This window comes from Pseudochaenichthys georgianus, chromosome 24 (assembly GCF_902827115.2).
Source record: "Pseudochaenichthys georgianus chromosome 24, fPseGeo1.2, whole genome shotgun sequence".
NCBI classification, from domain to species: domain Eukaryota; kingdom Metazoa; phylum Chordata; class Actinopteri; order Perciformes; family Channichthyidae; genus Pseudochaenichthys; species Pseudochaenichthys georgianus.
The window spans coordinates 22,795,368-22,814,176 of NC_047526.1; the positions used below are offsets into that span (position 1 = coordinate 22,795,368).

Below are 18,809 nucleotides of genomic sequence, written 5' to 3' on the forward strand. Positions count from 1 at the left end.
TGGGCGCTTCCATTGCTCCGGGACTTTTCCAGTGACGTCACTGACTGGCTTCCTGGGCCAAAGCTCAATAACAAACAACATGGCGTGCAATGCACCAGTAGTTTACATTACAAGAAAACGGTCGTCGTCAGGAGTTTATTGTATTGCCCCAGGCTGCACAAATGGATTTTATACAAAGAAGGAAGAAGTACATTTCCATAGGCTGCCACTAAAGGATGTGAAGCTGCTCAAAGTCCAGTCTGGATGCCTGGTTCAATACAAAACATTGAAGCCAGGATCTGTTCCCACAATATTCGATTTCTCAACGTATGCAGTCGGGAACACCGACCGTCCCAGCACGTCGGCCGCGCAAGACAATGACAGTGTCAACAAACGTGAAGTTTGAGCCACCAAACGAGTTGCTTCAGCTGCCGAGAGAGAGGTAAATATTGCAGCACTACCAGATTACTAGCTCACACATGTATTTACTGACACAGTGTGACCTTATTAATTAACGCAATCGCGTCCAAACTAAATGGTAGCTATTATTATGACGCACAATAGAGAATTGGGGGTGTTCTATAGCTCAACTAATTAAACTGGCATACACACGCTCATCTGTCGAAAACAGCCCTAAAAAGGCTAGTATTGCTATCAATGGATGGTATTGCAGGACCCAGAGCGCACGGAGCACAGAGCGGACAGCAGATAACGGAATTGCAGTTGTATTGCTTATAGATTATCAGAACATTTCAAAGGGGACACAGCCCCATTGGATATTAACCTATGGATTAACTACATCATCGTTTTTATCGTTGTAATGCCATTGAAGACCAGTTTAGACCAGACAATGAGGAAGGTAAGCCGTTAGCCCGGCGTATGTTAGTACCTAGCGCCACTTGTTTTGATGTACGTTTTTGTGGATAACCTCGCGAGTTTGTATCTTTCAGTGTTGAGGTGGGCACCGTTAGATTCTGTGTCTCCTTGCGATCATAAACGATGTGTTGGATGTGCGGCTAGGGTAAGTAATAAGGGAGCTAGGAGTGATTTTCGGTGCAGTAATAGGTTAGCATTTTCGCTCGGGGCTAATTCAGAGGCTCACTGTTAGCATTGTGTTTGTTTAATTGTTTTATTCCGGATCTACAGTTTCTATTTACTGCAGAACCAAAGGGTGCTTTGAATATAATTGAATCAATAACAAAATTGCAGAGCCATACATTCTTGATCACAAAAAGGAGAAGGCCTTTTTTTGTTATTTCAAACTTCGATAAATACACTGAACAAAAATATAAATGCAACACTTTTGTTTTTGCTCCCATTTTTCATGAGATGAACTCAAAGATCTAAAACATTTTCTATACTGTATACACAAAATGAATGACGTGAATTGAATGTTCATTTCTCTACCATAAGCCGTCTCCAAAGGCGTTTCAGAGAATTTGGCAGTACATCCAACCGGCCTCACAACCGCAGACCACGTGTAACCACACCAGCCCAGGACCTCCACATCCAGCATGTTCACCTCCAAGATCGTCTGAGACCAGCCACTCTGACAGCTGCTGCAACAATCTGTTTGCATAACGAAAGAATGTCTGCACAAACTGTCAGAAACCGTCTCAGGGAAGCTCATCTGCATGCTCGTCGTCCTCATCGGGGTCTCGACCTGACTCCGGTTCGTCGTCGTAACCGACTTGAGTGGGCAAATGCTCACATTCGATGGCGCCTGGCACGTTGGAGAGGTGTTCTCTTCACGGATGAATCCCGGTTTTCACTGTTCAGGGCAGATGGCAGACAGTCTGTGTGGCGTCGTGTGGGTGAGCGGTTTTCTGATGTCAATGTTGTGAATCGAGTGGCCCATGGTGGTGGTGGGGTTATGGTATGGGCAGGCGTATGTTATGGACGACGAACACAGGTGCATTTTATTGATGGCATTGTGAATGCACAGAGATACCGTGACGAGATCCTGAGGCCCATTGTTGTGCCATTCATCCACGACCATCACCTCATGTTGCAGCATGATAATGCACGGCCCCATGTTGCAAGGATCTGTACACAATTCCTGGAGGCTGAAAACATCCCATTTCTTGCATGGCCAGGATACTCACCGGACATGTCACCCATTGAGCATGTTTGGGATGCTCTGGATCGGCGTATACGACAGCGTGTTCCAGTTCCTGCCAATATCCAGCAACTTGGCACAGCCATTGAAGAGGAGTGGACCAACATTCCACAGGCCGCAATCAACAACCTGATCAACTCTATGCGAAGGAGATGTGTTGCACTGCGTGAGGCAAATGGTGGTCACACCAGATACTGACTGGTTTTCGGACCCCCCCAGACCCCCCCAATAAAGCAAAACTGCACGTTTCAGCGTGGCCTTTTATTGTGGCCAGCCTAAGGCACACCTGTGCAATACTCATGCTGTCTAATCAGCATCTTGATATGCCACACCTGTGAGGTGGGATGGATTATCTCGGTAAAGGAGAAGTGCTCACTATCGCAGTTTTTTTCAGATTTGTGAACAATATTTGAGAGAAATGGTTATTTTGTGTATATAGAAAATGAGTTCATCTCATGAAAAATGAGAGCAAAAACAAAAGTGTTGCATTTATATTTTTGTTCAGTGTACCTTCAACTGTTATTCATTAATGTGTCGAATGCGCTTTAGGTTTTTCGGCCATCAAATGTTGCCCATTTCAGTAAATGTAGGGGTAATATATCTAATATGTAATCAAAGGTTGACAGGGCACATTCCTACCTACTCTGATAGGATTGCAAACAGAAAGTGAAGTTAACTTTGAGAGGTAACTGCCTTAGTATTTGAGTAAGATCAGAGCAGCAGAGGGAGTGGGAGTGATGAGTATCTCCTGATGTAGGAAGCGGCTATCAGCGCTGTGGCCCGGATCAGCAGAGGGCACATAAAGGAAATCAGATTAGCCGCAGACCACAGTGCTGAAGCTTTGCAGTCATCGAGAGACACTCCGGCCTCTCACTCATAATCTTCATGCTATCTGTCTCCCTTGCATACGCTAATGGATGTGTATTTAGGGCAAATGCCGGTCCATACACCGATCCATTTAAATACACACACACACACACACACACACACACACACACACACACACACACACACACACACACACACACACACACACACACACACACACACACACACACACACACACACACACACACACACACACACACACACACACACACACACACACACACACACACACACACACACACACACACACACACACACACACACACACGCACACACACAGAGATCAGTGCTGCGTAATTAATTGTGGATCAGAGCGGAAGGATGTTCGGATTTAAAGCTTTGCATTCAGAGCGCCTGTAGTTCAACAATGTAAAGATATTGATTGGGATTCACTTTAATTCTCAGTCCATACACACACAACTGAGATATTTGGTTAAAAAGAACACAATGGTGCTCTAGGAGGAGATAAGGTGTGGGGGGGGGGGGTTAATGGTTATAGAAGCAAAAAAACCATTATGACATCACAAAGTGGCCAAAATCTGATCAGCTCATTTTCAGACAGGTTTTTATATAAATGGATCAGGACAAAAAGCGAGCAAATCTTTTTTCCTGAAACTTTCAGAATCTCTTGACACAGAGGGGACACATGTATGTATGAAAGTCTTGAAAAAATAGATGTTGCATTATAGGTGATCTTTTAATGTGCACTGTATGGCTCATCTGAAGCCGCAGACCCGTGTCACAGAGCGGTGAAAGGAGCGGATTAGAGAGTTTATCACCACAGGACTTCAAGCCCGGCCAGGTTTTCTCACACACTCTGACCTAAACACCTTGTGCTGCAGAGCCCTTTCCAACACCAGCCAGCTCATCAACACATCAGTACCTGAGTTAGTGTTTCTGTCATCTTGCTTTATGTGATGTGATAAAAAAACGTCTCGGGGCATAGGGTTAGTTTCTCTCGGTGTAGCTCTTTGGAAAGCATCAGAAATGTTATGATCTCAGCTCTCCATCCATCACTCACTGTTTTAGACCCTACTCTTACAGCTTTCGTGCAGATAGAGCGTGCATTTCTGAGTTGATACATTGATATCTGGAAGCTTCCCGGTATTACTGCCTGGGCAGTTTCCGGGTATCAGCTGCTTCAGCAATTTACTGCAGCAGCTGAGCAGTTGCACACAAGTACTTCATTTAATTTACTCAAGGGTACTTTCTGTCATTTCAAAACCACTCTAAGAACTTATTTTGTACACAGGAAATAGATTCACAAGGCTCTAGATGTTCACTCTCAACATAAACTCTTCTTTATATTTAAAGGGGGAGATGAGGTTTATCACCACCTGCTGTAATGTTAATTAGTTATCTACTTCTTGCTTCAGGTAGCATCTGCTCTGCTTTAATTATAAAGAAATCCACTTCATCATTTATGAATTGGAGAGTGTTGTGAAGCTTAATGCCAGCGTGTTTAAATGGTGACATTTTACGACCCAGTGGGAGAGACCCCCCTCTGCCCTTTGCTCTTCACTTAATAGGATGTTATGGCGCTGTGGTTTGACTTTAACTTAGAAAAGTATTCATCATGGGGATTTAGGCTTTAATCAAATTGAAAAGAAAACTCTTTACCAACTAGAGCTTTCGAGGAGCAGACTTATTACTGTGAATCTCTTGAGCTGTAGAAGTTATGTTTGACATGAACAAAGGTTTTATTTGTTCCCGTGTCTCTTCTTCTCTTCTCAGTTTGTGAAGTTTGCAAACATAGAAGAGGACACGCCATCGTACCACCGCAGTTATGACTTCTTCGTGTCGCGCTTCAGTGAGATGTGCCACTCGAGCTTTGAGGACCCCGACATCCGCACCAAGTGAGTGGACAGATGCTCGATTGAGCTAGAGACAGATTGAACAGCTTTTTTTAGACTGGCTTCAGGAAGTCTTTTTTTAGACTACCTCTGCCCCCTCGATATTTTAATATCTTCATGACAAAAATGCAATCTTTTTTAAATAGATTTTTGTCATCTGCTGGAAATAGACAAAGTGACATATTTGAAAGTTTAAAAAATAGCTGTGCAGGATTAAAGATTAACAGATTTGGACTACAAACAAGACAAAAACCAGATTTCCTAAATTAAATCCTCCATTTATAGATTCTGTTGCCAGTCAGAGGATGTCTGGTGTCTGATTTCTGATCTTCTATTTCTGTTGCCTGCTAGGATTCGCATGGCAGGGATCAAGGGCCTGCAGGGTGTGGTGAGGAAGACTGTGAACGATGAGCTGCAGGCCAATATCTGGGACCCTCAACACATGGACAAGATCGTCCCCTCTCTGCTCTTCAACCTGCAGAGTGGACAGCGCACGGAGAGGTGAGTGTGCACCAGGAAAATGGTTGGGCTTTGTAAGTTGCTGTTTTATCAGGTCTGTTGAAAAAAACATCTGGGCTCTCCACAAGGATGTGGATTGTCCACTCAGTAGCCACCCAGAGGGGTCCGGGTGCATTCCCACCGCAGAAAAGGTCAAATTCAGTGTCCTCTATTCCATTATTTATTATTAGGCTTCTGGTGTGTTTTAACCAAAGGCTGTAAATATCTATTTATAGTAAAAAGTATACATTTTCCTGACTTATTATAATTGTTATAATTAAGAATCATTAGACTTAATTTTGTATCATCATTGGCACCTTCAGTCTATACTATTCAGTTAATATGGACATGCCACAATGATAGTAATGATGTATTAACAGAATAGACACATACTCTTAAATAAGGTCATTTAAAGGTGGAACATATCTTAATCACATCTCACCTATGTCTACTCTAGTTGATTAAAATGACTAATCAAATATTCCTATGGCAAAATTAACTAATATAACAAACCCTGTGAATCCCTTACTGTTACTTTAACAACATTGCCTGTTTTATGATGTGTTACAATGCGCTTAAAACAATTAGGCTGCTATAAAAAGCGCAATGTAAATAAGGGTATTTCATGAATTTGTTCCTATTAAGCACATAACTATCTGTGTGTGGTGTTTATGAACGGTGCACTGGTTTCATTGGACTTTTTAAAGCTTACTGCACAATCGTGAAGTTGCTGTCACAGTGGTTTTCGGAAACAGCTCTACTGAGTGAGGAGGTCTCCCGTCTGTTTCTTAAAACGATTTAATTGAAATCAAAAATGAATATATTACAGTAGCCGACAAGAGTTAAATAAGTCGTCAGCTCTTTTTCCCGGCAGCCGGTACTTATCAAAATCTCAGTATTTAATAGAACCAACTTTTTTTTTTACCTGCTACCCACTACCTTGAGAATTGAATGCCTTGTTCCAGGTGCTTTTGGACACCACTATATTTTACATTACATGTCACTTGTTGGACGCTTTTATCCAAAGCGACTTACATACTCAATACTGTGGGCAATCGCCACAGGACCAATTTGGGGTGAAGTGACATGCTGACTGCAGTGGGGTTTGAACCTGTGCTGCCCTGATCCAAACACCAACGCACTAGTCCACAGCCTCCCTATATCATTTGTCTGTTCCTTTTTAAATGGCTCTTTTGATCATAATGTTGATTTGTTGAAAATTGGTTGACTATTCAACCTACTGAAAGAATTGTTTTCAGTAAAAGTGAGAAAAATATAGGGCTCAAAAATGGTGTGACTGCAGTTAGGAGACAGGTAATACAGCCCTGTTATTACCATGTCATTACGAACAGGTGGTGGCAAACTAAACTTGATGACCAAAAATGAGTCACATTGACCGCTGTGTCTCGGTCACTACGTCAAGAGTTATTGTGTTGTAGGCGACCGGTGCTATTTGTCTTGCGTTAGGCCATATTTGTCCATGTCATTCATCATCACTGACAGAACTTACTGACAGCTCTGATCCCCTCACAGACATCTGCTGCCCACCTGCAGTATTCCAAGGACAAAGACAAGGGTAGAAAGGTTAAAAAAGACAGTGGGGGGGAGAGATTATAAACAGAATTGGTTGGAGACAAAAAAAGGATCACAATTACATTGAGTGCTAGAGGTTGCCAGTGAGAGAGTCTGTAGCCTCCCTCTCTTGGCCGCGTTCCACATAGTGAAATTCACTTTGACGTCAATGCCGACATCTCAAGTTAAAGGGGGAGGGCAGCGAGGAGAACATTGGAAGATTGGGTGGAGGGTAGATAATAGAAAGTACAGTGATGGAAATGTGGAGCTTATTGAAAGAGACGGAGACAGATGGACAGCAGACAGAACGGCTCCAACAGAGAGACACGATTCCCTTCTCTCTGTGCCCCTGCTGTGCATCTGCAGTCATTACCAGACGTAAAACCTACAGCAGTCAGTACAGTCTACTTAAACTCACAGATGGTGCCTCTTCTCTACATTAATCCCCATGCACATGTACGTGTTCATTTAAAGATCTAACTCGGGGACAGTCTTAGCCAAACCTTCGGACAGTTGAGATTTCTTTAGACGTTTGTGGTGCTCCTGCAATCTTTCCCAGAGACCCATTTTGTGTGTCATACTTCAAGAACAAAAACAGTGATTTAATGCTGAACTGAATAGTTTAAGGCTTCATTCAAAAGATCGTCATTCAAATTCTTAATCTTTATTGAATGATGCACAATTGTGTCTATTCATTTTGTTTGAACTTGGTATTTTAGCCTAGATGCATATACACATTTGGCTAAACTATTATTATTAAAGTTAGGATAACTAGATTCCAATTCCAATAACGCTAGAGCCCAGATTCCAAAGTTGATTAAAAATAGAAGGATGTTATATGTTGTTATTTACAAATTCCCAACATCATTTTGTCATGCAAAATCTTCTTCTTTAATTCATATTTGTTTGCGTTTAGCCTTTAAAATGACCCTATTATGCTTTTTCGGTTGTTCCCTTCCCTGCATCGTGTTATATAGTTTGTTGTGCATATTAATGGCAAAGGCTGAAATCCCTGTGTTCCCTCCAGAGGGAGCTTCTCTCCCACACACTCACTGAAACGCCTCCATTGGACTCCTTTGTTTACTTCAACAACATAGTGACAGCACTACGTAACACTGCTTCTATTGGCTAGAGCTCCAACTCTTTGTATGTAGAAGACTAAGGGGCAAGACATCTCAAAGCAGTTGACCAATCACAACAGATCCGGCCAGCTAACCAATCAGAGCAGACTGGGCTCTGGTTTGAGACAGAGGATGAAAAGAGGTGCTCCACCAAAGGCAGTGTGTGAAAAATAAAGACCTTTTTGAACATGAAAGCATGGAAACATGTCATAATATAGGGACAAAATACAAATAACAACCTAAGAATGAGCTTAATAGGGCCCCTTTAAAAAATAAATAAAAATGTTTGTGTTTACTCCCCTGCCTGCCACACAGACAGGGAGGCCCGTGCTGATTTATTGGTTTTAATGTGTAGGGGCCTGCTCAGACTTTGTGTTCCCTAAGCCATTTTCTTCCAGACGTTGCCTCAGCAGAAACGTTTAGCAGAAATGATCCGTGCCTTTAAAGGCCCTGACACACCAACCCGATTTTGGGAGTCAGAGGCCGTCAGAGGCTGTCGGGCATTCGCGGCGCCGTAGTCAGGTTGGTGTGTCCCGCACCGTCGACCGTGACACGCCTTATTTGGACTGCCAGACCCGATGCATGGCCGATTCAACATGTTGAATCGGCCATGCATCGGGTCTGGTAGTCGGACCAAATAATCACTCTGATTGGCTGTTCAGCTAGCAAATCAGTGCATGAGAAGCGAAGCGGAAGTGAGGGACGTAAACAAACGATTTAAGAAGGCACACACAGACTGCTATTCATTTTCATCTCATCATGGCGATCTGGAATGATGCAAACGAAGACCTGCTCATCACCTTGATCCAGGAGAGGCCAGCTCTGTATGATATTACGGAGAAAAGATACTCTTCTCCTTCTCTGTCTTCCGGTTGTTGCCTCTTTTGAATGACGAATACACACTACCGCCGCCTGCTGGTAAGGAGAGTTATTGCCACTCATGCACTGAAGTCGGTGCGGTGTGTTCCCGTGCGACACATGGCCAAAACGCAGGAGAACACGGCCAGGCAACAGCCGACTTCAGCGTCGGCTAGTCCTCTGGTGACTGCTTGGTGTGTCAGGGCCTTAACATGCCCCCCCACAGACTCAAACACTGCCTCTGGGAAATGGTTTGATAAAAGCAGATATAAGGGTAAACTGCCTAGCCAAGTAGTCTTCGAGATGATGGAGATGGTTGGATGTCTGATTTGTTGTTGTTGCATGCTTGTGAGTTTCCAAATCATTATTGAAAACTGTGTACTTAGAGGCTGTTCGGTTGACTTCAGAATGAAGTCTCCCACAGGGGGTTTAAGATGCACTTTTCAATCCGATAGGGGTCAATGGGAGTGGATTCGTAAGCATTATAAGCTACCGCTGAACAAATGCTAAACCTTTCAGCCATAGCGGTTTATAACTCATTGACACCACTAAAATAAAATGGCTTCATTTAAGTGTGTGACCTTAAAGTAAAACCAATATTAATCCTTTATTTTTCTTGCTTTTAATGTTTTCCATTGCCCCTCAAATGTCAGTGTCTTTTTTCAGAGTTGAGTTAGAAACGCCCAGAGAGGCAGGAAGTCTCATTACCTCCACAGCAGCGGCAGGCCTGATGAAAGAGTGAGGCTGTTAATAAATAATGTCATCATTGGTTGACCACCCGGGGCTAGTCATGACTAAGATGGAGTTATAGTGGAGGCTTTATGCATGAGAACAGAGACAGGCTGGACACGGTGTCAGTACACACACACACACACACACACACACACACACACACACACACACACACACACACACACACACACACACACACACACACACACACACACACACACACACACACACACACACACACACACACACACACACACACACACACACACACACACACACACACACACACACACACACTTTGTCACGTCTAACATGTCCTTCATAGTGATAACAGAATGGCATTGCACAAATTCACACACACATTTTTTAATTCCACTGCGGAGGGAAAAGTCACCTCAAGGCTGCAGTGACGGCAGTCCAGAGTGTTTCTTTTGTGTGAGAAATCTCACCTTTGTGGAAATATGATTGAATAAATTACATTTTTAACTCCTTTCTCTGTTCTCTCATTTTCTCTCTCGCCGCCTCTCCCTCTCTCCCCCCTCCCGACTCGACTTCCCCTCCCTCCTCTCCCTCTTTTCTGCCTCCTCACCTGCCTCGCTCCCTTCCAGCCGCTCCCCCTCTCCGCTGCAGGCGTCGGAGAAGGAGAAGGAGAGCCCGGTGGAGCTGACGGAGCGCTGCTTCAGGGAGCTGCTGGGACGAGCCGCCTATGGCAACATCAAGAACGCCGTCACGCCCGTGCTGATGTAAGACAGCCCCTAAAAACTCTTTCTGTGATTCCTTCCTTTGTGTTCTGCTTATTTTCTGGTGCATTAATTACAAGGGAAGGATGCATCTTAATGCTATGTTGCGGTATTTTTGTATCTCTCGCATGTAGGCGAAGCAACAAGGTCAAGGCAAGGTTACACAGTTCCAGACCGGTGCATGACTAGCAGACATTTTACATTTTATTTGAATGAAATTGTGTTTCACCGCTTTATCTTTCTAAGGTCATCTTCTATGCTGTTGTCATTGAACTTTGATGTCTCTGAACCTGGTCCTCTGAGATTCATGTTTTATTTAAAGTTATGTCCCTCCATCCATCTTCCTCTGTGGTTTGAATCTGAGCTACTCTTCTTTCTTCTATGTTTGTTTTTGATCTCTCAGTTGTTTCCCCTAGAGCTCTAGACATTAACTATTTATTTCCGTACTGAGTTGAATTTTCATTTTGTCTGTTGAGCACTTATTATCTATGAATACAGCTAACTAATACAGTGTGTATTTAAACAGCCACATTTTGAATTTTGCTTATAAGTCTACTGCCTTTTATCGAGTCATTTTGTACTCCAACATCCAACTGCAAACCTACTTCCCATTTTTTTTTATACAGTTAAATATTACATTCATATTCCATTTGAACTCTTTAATCCATCATTATTAGTTATCTCTCAATTTTCCCTACAATTCATCTCACTTGTCATGTTCTGTTCGAGACCGGCTCTCGTCCATCCATCAGCAGCGTCTCTGTGTCTGTCTGTTTCGAGCCTTAGATATTTGTCCTCCTGCGCCTCTCTGTCTCTGTGCACAGTTTTCAGCAGTGACGACCTTGATGTTTGATGGACGTTGCTGAATACACTGAACAATGAAAGACAAAGATAAATGTCTCTTTATTCTCACATAGCAGTACATCGTTATACGTCTTATGGTTGGGCATCTTTACATGTATTTAACATAAGTGATCTCCACCCACAAAAAACCCAGATTGAGTCTTGATGTCTGGGATTTATTAGAAACTATACATTTGCTCTTCATCCCTTGCTATCCTCACCATCACTACCTCCTGTCAATGTGTTCTAACATCGTCCCTGTCCTCCTGTCTGTGTCCCTTCCAGGCACTTGGATAACCACTCTCTATGGGAGGGGAAGACCTTTGCAGTGCGTTGCTTCAAAATCATAATGTACTCCATCCAGGTAAGTGATACAGTGTCTACATATCCACTAAGACCTCCTCATCACCCCTTTTCTCTGTCTTTCTCCTTGTCTATAAATCCAGATCCAAGTAGGATTCACACAGTGCCATATTTGTATCTAAGTTTTATCACACGTTTTAAAGTGGCTAATTAGAAATATGCTCAAAATCCACCCTTTATTGGAGACATATGGTCCCACCAAGCTATCCAGCACCCTAGTTCTTGACCTTTCTGAATGACTTGATGTCATGTTACAGATTTACACCACTTCTAATTCCCTCTTTTCCTATAGTTTTCCTGTTTATTCGATTTAGTTTTTGGTTTAATTCCTTCTTTCTCTCCTGCCCTCCCAGTCTCAGCACTCTCACTTGGTCATCCAGCAGCTTCTCGGTCACCTTGACGCTAACAGCAAGAACTCAGCCACAGTGCGAGCCGGGATAGTGGAAGTGTTGCTGGAGGCAGCCGCCATTGCAGCCAGCGGCTCTGTAGGTGAGAAGACTGACACACACACACACACACACACACACACACACACACACACACACACACACACACACACACACACACACACACACACACACACACACACACACACACACACACACACACACACACACACACACACACACACACACACACACACACACACACACACACACACACACACACACACACACACACACACACACACACAGAGAAAAACACCAGCTGGCATGTCGCAGGCGGGATCAGGCATGGACAGTTTGAACTAGTGTTTTGATGAGTCACTGTTTGCAGGTCCCACAGTGCTGGAGGTGTTCAACACCCTGCTGCGGCAGCTCCGTCTGAGTGTGGACTACGAGCTGACCGGCTCCTATGACGGCAGCACCAACATCGGCACCAAGATTATCAAAGCTCATGAGGAGAGGCAGCTGCAGGAAGCTGTCATCAGGACCATCGGTGAGTCAGTGGCTGCTGTGTCTGTGTGAGAACGACTGTGTGTGTGTGTGTGTGTGTGTGTGTGTGGGAGGCTTTGCAAGACAGGCTCCAAGAATTGTTCCTATTGTCTGTGTCTGCCTTTATGAGTGGACACCAGTGAGCGTTCATTTTCTCTCCTTTTGCATATCCTTCCTTCTGTAACAGGACTGGGCAAATAAAGAGAAAAGTGGTAGTGCAGCAATCACGACAGAGGCAGTGTTCAAGTCCAAAAAAGAGGCTTTATTGCTGTTAAACTCAAAAATACCATTAACTATACAAAGGCTAACGTAGCCGGGCCGCTAACCGACTTACCAGCTTACAAACTGTTTCCTCACGCTGGGAGTCTCCTGCTCCCTCCATTTGCCACACACAACTTTGCAACTCTGGGTGCTTTGTCTCCCTTGAGGGAGTGATTAGCACCAGGTGTGAGGTCTCCACACCTGCTCCCAATACTGTTAATTGGAAGCGGGTGGAGCCACCTATTGGGAATGTAGGTGTCTCCCACTACTCTGCCTCTCAGTCCCTTATACACCCCCCCTTTCAGTTCTGGCCGAGGAGAGGTGACCATGGTCCACAGGGCATCTCTACGGGACAGGGCATCTGCATTCCCATGCTTGGCTCCGGCTCTGTGGATGATAGAGAAGTTAAACTCTTGTAGTGAGACAAACCACCTTCTTACTTTAGCGTTTGTGTCTTTTTGATTTGCCATCCAGATCAGTGGGGCATGATCAGTTACCAGAGTGAAGTGACGTCCCAAGAGGTAATACCGGAGGCGCTCAAGCGCCCATTTTATTGCTAGGCCTTCTTTCTCCACAGTAGCATACCCTTGTTCCCTTGTGTTCAGCTTCCGGCTGATGTACATGACGGGGTGTTCCTTACCGTGAACCTCCTGGGATAGTACTGCTCCTATGCCCACCTCTGACGCATCCGTCTGCACAATCATCCTCCGGCTGAAGTCTGGGGTCACCAACACCGTCCGTGCGCAGAGAGCCCTCTTAAGTCCCTCAAAGGCGTGTTCAGCCTCTCCTGTCCACTTGACCATTAGCGGCTGTGAGTCTCTGGTCAGGTCTGTAAGGGGAGAGGCTACTGTGGAGAAGTTTGGGATGAAACGGCAATAGTAGGACGTCAGACCCAAGAAGGTTTTCACCTGTTTCTTTATTAACGGATCGCCTGAACCTTTCTTTCTTGTGGTCTAACGTTCCCCCGCCCAATGGTGAAGCCCAGATATTCGGCTTCTTCCAGTCCAAGCTTGCATTTACTTGGATTGTCTGTCAAGCCCGCCCTGCGGAGAGATTCCAGCACTGCTGCAAGCCTTATGAGATGGCTATCCCATGAGTCACTGTGGATAACAACGTCATCCAAATAGGCAGCTGCATACTCACGATGTGGCCTCAGAACCTTGTCCATCAGTCTCTGTAACGTGGCTGGTGCTCCATGAAGCCCGAAGGGAAGCACAGTATTCTGGTACAGCCCTGTGGGGGTGGCGAAGGCCGTCTTCTCTCTTGAGGCTACTTCAAGTGGGACCTGCCAATACCCTTTCGTCAAGTCCAGAGTGCTGATATACCTGGCTTCCCCAAGCCGATCAATTAGCTCAGGGGTCTTCAACGTTTTTCAGGCCAGGGACCCCAAACTGATGGAGAGCTGGAGCAGGGACCCCCCTACTATATGTATGGCATACAATTGTTTTTTATATTAAACGGGGCCTAGTGCCGTGTATAAACATAGCTACTCTGTTATTGTACATTCAATACTAAGCTATTCAAATAATACACAGGTTAATATATTCATGTTTTTATTTTAAACATGTGCAAGGTACAGGGTGGCCATGCCACTGCCATTTATAAACATACATCTTGCACGGAACACAGAGCTATTCAAATAATTCACAGATTCAAGTTTTAACTTTAAATTAGTGCCAGTTACAGGGTGGCCGTGCCACTGCCATTTATAAATATACATCTTGCACACAACACTGAGCTATTAAAATAATTCACAGATTTTAACTTTAAACATACATGTAGGACAGTGAATCCTTGACCTGTATTTGTTTTTCAAGTAAGTGAGTGAGGAAAATCCACTTTCGCAAATATAGGTTGTTGCAAAGGGCAAAAGGCTCATCATAGCTTTTCCTGCCAATTGCGGAAAGTCTTTCTGGCAAGAGATGAGTGGTTTTGTGTCATATATGTGTCTGAACGTACTGTCCGTGGATAGTTCGATTAGCTGATCCTCCTCTGTCACTGTCAGGCGTGTGCCGCCTGCTGCGTTGTCTGTGAATGGAAACAGTATCCATGTCTTGTCCCTGCGCCAGGAGTCAGCCTCAGAAAAGTAGTCCCCAAATTGTCCCTCGAGCGACTCCAAATGCGCAAGAATTGCGCGTGTTACGGGGGGCGAGAGCACAGCAGAATCTCCCAGCTCATCCACTGATGGAAACTTGGAAAATATTTCCTCCCCGATGCGCTCCCTCCATCTTTTGATTTTTTTTAGAAAGCCTTCCATTTTGTCATACAGATGAATGCATGTGTATTGGGGCCTTGCATTGAACTGTTCAGTTTGTTCAGCTCAGCAAAAACATCAGCAAGATAGGCAAGTTTGGTGACCCAAACATTGTCGCTGAAAAGTGCAGCCAGCTCTGTGCGCTTTTGGAGAAGTAAAAACTCCCGAATAGACTTGCGCAATTCCAACACACGTGACAACACTGTTCCACGTGAAAGCCATCGAACCTCGGAATGGTACAGTAGCGCAGTGTGTTCTTCTCCCTCGGCAGGACAGAGATTAGAGAAGTGACGCGTTTGCAATGCGCTCTTCTTGACTAGATTGACTACTTTCACTACCAAGTCCATGACATCTGCCAATTCAGCGCTCATATCTTTGGCAACAAGTGACTCCCTGTGTAGCATGCAGTGCGTCCAAATCACTTGCGGAGACACATCCCTTACAAGCGCGATTAGTCCACTTTTTAAACCAGCCATGGCTCTTGCACTGTCAGTACACAGCGCAATACATTTTGTCCACGGAATGTCATTTTCTCTGAAAAAAATATCATTCACTTTGAAGATTTCAGAACTTCCTCCTGCATTTCCTTATCATCGACAAAGCGCACAAACGCCAGAAGCTGGGCGTCCTTAGACACATCTGTTGACTTGTCTAATTGTATCTGCCAACCTCAGCTTCTCTATCAGTTGCACCCTCACATCAGATGCCATCTCGTCTATACGGCGAGCTATGGTTGTGTCCGACACTGGAATGGTTTTCAGTTTGTTAATGTCAATATCATTCCCATACATTGTTTTACACATATCTGTTGCTGAAGGCAATATTAAATCCTCTGCAAGTGTGTATGGCTGTTTCTTCTGGGCAATCCGAAGAGCAATTTGATAAGAGCATTTCAAAGCTAGCTCACCAACTCTGGCTGATTTTCTGATCAATTTCTGTTGACCTTGGAGGGATTTGAGGCTAGCTTGGAAGTATTCAACAGGTTTGTCTTTTAAGTGGCTGTGTGTTGTCTCCAAGTGATTCTGCAGCTTTGATGGCTTCATAGATTCATTTGAAAGAACAGTAGAGCAAATGACACACATTGGAAATTCAATGCCATCTGTCTCATTAAAGGTAAAACCAAACTTCAGATAATTATCTGCATATTTTCGGGTCTTCTCTCGTTTGCGCTTACCCTTATTAGCTGCTACATCAGCAGCAGGTTCCGCCTCGCCACTTGCATGTTCACTGGTGGTTTCTGAGGTGGATGGTATCTCTCTTGTGCTTGTGGATTTTTTTGGTCGAGTTACAAAACGATACATTTTTATATATATATATATATATATATATATTAGTGCTGTCAAAATTATCGCGTTAACGGCGGTAATTAATTTTTTGAATTAATTGCGTTAAAATATTTAACGCATTTAACGCATGTGCAGAATGGCCCGCCCCATACGTGCAACCAGTGGCAGCGCCAGGGTATGGCTGGGGTAGGCTACACCCATACCAAGAAATGGCTTAGCCCCACCATGAAAAATGATGTTAAAGTAAGCAGAATAAAGTCTGCCAACTCGCGCGGAGTAAATTGCACAGGCAGCAGTTAGTAAGATTGATTTCAGTAGCCACGGTTTTGAAAACTTTTGTCACGTAGTGATCGTCTTCTCAATAGAACATCTTTGATAACGGCGTGGTGTTGTTGCAGGAAGTCCCGACGGAGAATACTCTTGCTGTAGTACAGGGCAGAGCCATATAATAGTAATAATATGGCTCTGGTACAGGGGTGCACATAACTGGTACGCAGGTTATGTGCGTAATCTGAAATGCGTACCGTCACTTGTGTCACAAAGCGCATTTGCGTACGGACGTACTTGTGAAGCTTTTCCAGAAGGCGGTTAGATCACCGGACGACAGAGTCGGTCTCCGTGTGCAGAGACAGGGCTGCTGTTAACGTCGGTCTGTACAACGGAACTGTGCCAAAACTACGCCAACCGGCTGCGGAGGTAGACTCCCCCCTTCACTGGAGAACTGCGCTAAAACAGCTGATCACAACTTCACACTCTGTGGTCACGAAGTACTCCACTAGCGCCCCCCTCCCCCTCCGTCGACTTTCCTGAAGTACTCCCCCGTTGATAGAAATCAACACGTAATGAATTAAGACCCCACGGTTTGATGATTGATAGGTGTGTGGGTTGTCTTTCATTTTGACATGCAGAAAAATGTTATAATAAACATACATACTGTATGTTAAATGGATATATCCGCCTGCTTTCATTTATCTTTCCATTCCCACAACAATATACATAAATAAATGGCATATTTTGGACATAGTTCGAATGGTGATTAATCATGATTAATTAATTTTTAAGCTGTGATTAATCTGATTAAAAATTGTAATCGTTTGACAGCCCTAATATATATATAGATATAAAGGTATGGTCTTCTCAATAATATTGCAGCGTGCGTCCTTGTGTCTGGGTCCTTAGTAAACTGGGGACTGAATAGGCTCTCGGCCAATCACGGGGAACCTGACAGAGCCAGTGTGGGTCCTCCCCTTTGTGTACAGGAGGCCTGGTGGGACAGGTACGGGGTAGTCTCCTGCTGTGAGTGAACCGGCGCCTAGCTTGAGATAGCTATATGTGTGTAGCTGAATGCGTGCATTGCTGACTGAAAGATAACGTCTTCTGCCTCCATTTCTCCGTTCGCTACAATATGTTGGATTCATGTTAATGTGCATTTAAAGACATTTCAATTTGTGGGAAAAAAAATGTTGGAATTCTTTTTTTTTTAAAGAAATATAAAAAATTGTCTAATCAACCAAAGATTTCGCGACCCCCCTGCAGTACCTCCGCGGACCCCCTGGGGGTCGCGGACCCCATGTTGAAGACCTCTGAATTAGCTCATCTATCCTGGGCATAGGATACGCATCAAACTTGGAGATCTCATTACATTTTCTGAAATCATTACAGAACCTGTTGGTTTTGTCTGGCTTAGGAACCAGAACGACAGGGCTGGTCCACTCACTGTGAGATTCTTCAATCACCCCCATAGCCAGCATTTTCTGCACTTCTTGCTCAATGGCCGCCCGTCTTGCCTCCGGCACCCGGTAGGGCCGCATCTTTACCTTTTTGTAGGCTCTGTGTGGATTTGATGTTCCACCATCGTTGTGCGTCCAAGTCGTAGTGAGAACACATCCAAACTCTGCTGAACCAGTTCCTTGGTATGCTGTAACTGAGCTTTGGACAGCCCCGGACCGTATTCAACTTCGGCCACCTCATGGTCGGGAGAAGAGGGGGACACAACCGGGGAACCACAACACAGCAGTGCCTCTTGGGCGTACCATTTCTTTAACAGGTTAACATGGTCAGTGTTTCCCCTAGGATGGAGTCATAGCAGCAGTGCTAAGGCACGTGGGCCCAGTATAATGTGAGCGCGGAGCGCATGGAATTTTTTAGTGTGTGCGCGTGCGAAGTGCGCCACGCCAATTTGTTTCTATGTGTCAGCACAAGAAATGCTCTTGAGGCCTAGCACCAGGGCCGGTTCTAGCTAATTTGCTGCCCTAGATTTTATATGTAAAGAATAAATGAAAAATCTCTACAAAAGGCAAATACACTACAAAAAACAGAAACTTGTTGACATAGGTCATATCCGTCAAAATGGCTTCAAATGTATTCAGTATTGTATGAGCTTGTTTTAATTGGGGGGTGGACGTCACATCCTCTAGGGCGGTCCGGGGGTATGCCCCTCCCGGGAAGATTTTTTTTAATATTTTAAAGTAAAATGCTTCAATCTGGTGCACTTTGAGCACACAATG

The 18,809-nt window shown here is 44.4% G+C and overlaps 1 protein-coding gene across 4 annotated transcripts in view; it reads left to right on the forward strand.

The window, feature by feature from the left end:
- Positions 1 to 18,809, forward strand: part of LOC117439815 (protein EFR3 homolog B) — a 48,253-nt gene that overhangs the window by 17,378 nt on the left and 12,066 nt on the right. For all 4 annotated transcript variants that reach the window (XR_004551195.1, XM_034075907.1, XM_034075906.1 and 1 more), the window contains 6 exons: positions 4,721 to 4,842; positions 5,191 to 5,340; positions 10,229 to 10,363; positions 11,489 to 11,567; positions 11,920 to 12,055; positions 12,344 to 12,505. Coding sequence is in view for 3 of the 4 variants with exons in the window: in XM_034075907.1 (XP_033931798.1) it covers positions 4,721 to 4,842; positions 5,191 to 5,340; positions 10,229 to 10,363; positions 11,489 to 11,567; positions 11,920 to 12,055; positions 12,344 to 12,505 (784 nt within the window). In the remaining variant the exon portion in view is untranslated. The remainder of the gene's footprint in view (positions 1 to 4,720; positions 4,843 to 5,190; positions 5,341 to 10,228; positions 10,364 to 11,488; positions 11,568 to 11,919; positions 12,056 to 12,343; positions 12,506 to 18,809) is intronic.